Genomic DNA, 3,313 nt, shown 5'->3' with positions numbered 1-3,313 from the left:
AGAGAGAGAGAGAGAGAGAGAGACCGCGAAGCAGGATATGGTCAAGCCGTGTTGTGTTGCACGTTGCCCGTTGCCCGTTTTCCACGGTGGAGAATTGCAGAGAGCCTGAGCCTTGGTTTATTTCATTTTCAACCAGCGCGTATCAGAAGAGATGACACATGGAGGGGGATGAGCACAGGGGGGTGCGTGTTTGCTGGACCAGGGGGCGTGAAAACGAGCTTGGGTGTGGAGCACGGGCGCATGTAGTACACATTTTGCACCGCACCTACCCTACCTAGGCACCTACGGATAGGTGTCGTGGTGTCCAGTGTCTCTGGGTGGAGGTGCACCTCATCCCATTCCGATCCCACCTAAACACTGCGGTCGCAGCCTCCACTAGGACTGGGAGACATCGCAAAACGCCAACGGAGAGAGGGGGTGGGTGCCGCAACTGTGGCAAGGGCCGCTAGGCGCCATCGGGATGGCTGCTGCGAGCCCCTCTTTTTTCTTTTGATTTTCGACCTACCGACAGTCTACTCTTCCTTTTATTTCTGGCCCAAGATGGGTAACAGGACGGAACGCCGCCATCGTCGAAGCACCGGCAGTACAGGTCTGCTCTGACGGAGAGGGATCGGGCCATGGACCACGAGCCACGCGCCGCGGGTACTTATCCTGAGCCTTGGCCCATGGTTCTCGAACCCTAATTGGGGGCCATATCCTGATGTTTGGATGCCGGACGACCTGCCTTACGGCGAGCATCAAATTCCGTTGCCGTGTCCATGCCGGCCGGCCCAAGCTTGATATCAGATCCCACTTCTACAGAACTACAAGTCTACAGGTAAGCAGGCAGATCCCTATCCATCCTTCCTCGAAAGACCATAATTCCCCGTTGGCTTCCTCTTGGCCTGCAGCATGATTGCCTGACCATTGCAGAGTCAGAACCCGCCGGCACTTTCTGTGCGCCGCCAAGGGAGGCAGCTTAGCCGCCTTGCTTTGCTACCGAGGTGGATATCTGAGCTACCGCCTACCTTGGTCGAGAGGGGTCGTTCACTTGCTCGTTGAAAGACTCGATGCATGCGTGCTTCTGTGTTGCTGGTGTGGTGCAGGTAAACATCCGAACCCAGCAGGGATGGCCTGGCCTCATGCCCGACGAAGCATACGCATACAGGAGTATGTGCGAGCAGAGTTTGCCTACAAATAGAAGACCTAGATTGACGCCGATTCAAGCTCATCCAAGGCAATCTGACGAGTAGAAATTCAAAGGAAGCCGTCTTGGAGCCGAACTGCCAACATGCTCGGATCCTTGCAGTGGTCGAGCCTTGCCCAACAGAGTCAAGGTGCGAGTTCGGAAGCAGGAGACGAATTCAGTGCCAATTCACTACGCTGCCAAAAGTGAGATATGCAGATCTGGCGATGTGGCTGGGCCGGGGCTGTCATTGCAGCAGGATTACTTACTTGCAGTCATTGGGTGACTGGAATTTGACATGGCAGCTGTTCCGTGGAGGATGCCTCTCCCAATGCCATTTTGACAATCGTGTCCATGGTTACTTCCTGTTTTGCGCGTTGTTGAACAATGGTTTCTTGGAAGATGGGATGAAGATAAACCGAGTAGGGGAGGGGAGAGGGGAGGGCAAGGGGGGGCCGGGGGGGGGGGCAGGGTTTGTTGCCTCGCCACCACCATTCGTCTGTCTCGTGCCGTCTCGTCTTTCCAGCCTGTGTTATCCGGACACTGCGCGGTATACAGCGCGTCGCTATAGAAAGTCAATAAGGGGTTTGTACGTAGGCGCAGAGCCATTGTCAGCGAGGCCGTTGGCTGGCTTGCATGGTCGTTTCTTGCCCACAGACCTCGATCGACGGCCGCCAGGGTAGATGGTGTTGCAGAGCCGAAAGGCAAAAAGGCACGACAAGGTTGGTCAAGATGCGAAAGCATGGCAGCTGGGTAGGTTGAGGATTGGGCGGGCTCAACGTGTAGAGTACAGGTTTGCGCCATGCAATGGTAGCTCAGCCCGTGCAGCTTTCTGCCATGCCGTGAGATGGAGCCGTTCCGATCCACGGACGAGGGTTGCGAGATTCAGTGTAGCCTGTACTTCGTACAGCGGTAGGTACATAGGTTCCCCCTCTCCCAGCAGCTGTGATATGGGGTTTGGTGCCGCCAACTCTGAAAGGACCAGCCACAGTGGTTGAGTGGATGGTAGCGAGGGGCTTACTAGGTAGGCACTCGATGGCGTGTCTCCGTGGGTGTGAGGGAGCTGGCGCGGCAGTGGGTGTAGCCTGGGTCAAGCGGAGGTATCTGATTGAAGAGATGGACGGGACAATGTACAGAGAAGGAAAGGGACGAGAGGGGGAAAAGACTTCGTGCCGCTCACGAAGGATTCTAGATGGCTCCTAGGTAGAGACTTGGAAACGTTGCATCGGTACGTATTGATTGACCCCCCCAATGGTCGACTTGTATTGGCCAAGCCATGGCATGCGAAGTGCCTGGACTGCAACTGAGGTGTCCGGATGTCTTCAAAGAAAGGTAGGCATCCCGTACGGATACCAAACACCCCTCGTTGAAGAGCCCGTCATTCAGCCCTAAGCCATGCTCCATGACAGCTGCCTCAAGTGAGCCTACCGAAGCACAATGGTTTTGTGCAAATACACACTGTGACCAGCCTCGAGACTAGAGATAGAGCATCATCGCTGGCGGCAGCGCCTCAGCTGCTGCCAGAAGCCGTATGAGACAGATCGTTGCAGCGCTTGTCGCAAAATGTCTCTTGCTTGGATGAGAACGAGTCCTCTCCAGTATGTGGCACTTGCGCCGGCTTCTCAAATCGGGTAGCTTGAAAGTTGCATTCTGCCGTTGAGCTAGTCGAATGAGGGTTGACCGGAACAAGATGAGACATGGCGACGTCAGGCATGTATGTAGAAAGCCGAGCCTCTGCCAGCCAGTCCCAACGTCTGTGTGTTGGATAACAGCAAGTATGTAGAAAGCTGGCGCCAAGTATTGAGGCAGTTGAAGCCCGCGTAGGCGGCACAGGACCGAAAGAGGAAAGGTTGTGGAAGGCGCCGAGAACCGAGTGACCATGGCCGGCGTTTAGAGCGCGGTTCACCAAAGAGACAGTGCGTGAAGAAGAAGCCCCATATAGGTTACCGATGTCCTAGTTTCCTTTGCCGCAGACGATCGCTTCATACCTAGCCAGGAAACGGCTGGTCGGGTGGTCCGGTAATGAACCGAGATTTGTGGCTCGAGTCCAGACCGGAAGAATGGCACGCATGACTAGATGGTGAAGAAGGGTTATGTTGTGTGTGACGAGGCTGGTCGCACTCAAATGCTTCGCAGGTCTCGACATTT

General features: G+C 55.4%; 2 protein-coding genes across 2 annotated transcripts; one reads left to right on the top strand and one right to left on the bottom strand.

Moving 5' to 3' along the window:
• Positions 1 to 758: 758 nt before the first annotated feature.
• On the top strand, positions 759 to 1,232 carry CGCS363_v002828 (uncharacterized protein; the record flags this gene model as incomplete). Its single annotated transcript, XM_036634677.1, has 4 exons — positions 759 to 817; positions 913 to 1,021; positions 1,086 to 1,149; positions 1,207 to 1,232. 4 exons carry the CDS (start codon positions 759 to 761, stop codon positions 1,230 to 1,232), a joined length of 258 nt encoding a protein of 85 aa, XP_036499410.1.
• Positions 1,233 to 2,675: 1,443 nt separating this feature from the next.
• On the bottom strand, positions 2,676 to 2,864 carry CGCS363_v002827 (uncharacterized protein; the record flags this gene model as incomplete). Its single annotated transcript, XM_036634676.1, has 1 exon — positions 2,676 to 2,864. The coding sequence occupies one exon, from the start codon at positions 2,862 to 2,864 to the stop codon at positions 2,676 to 2,678; it is 189 nt and encodes a 62-aa protein (XP_036499413.1).
• Positions 2,865 to 3,313: the final 449 nt, after the last annotated feature.

Source organism: Colletotrichum siamense (assembly GCF_013390195.1).
Source record: "Colletotrichum siamense strain Cg363 chromosome Unknown KSG_Cg363_contig02, whole genome shotgun sequence".
NCBI classification, from domain to species: domain Eukaryota; kingdom Fungi; phylum Ascomycota; class Sordariomycetes; order Glomerellales; family Glomerellaceae; genus Colletotrichum; species Colletotrichum siamense.
This window is presented reverse-complemented; position numbering and strand designations above follow the sequence as displayed.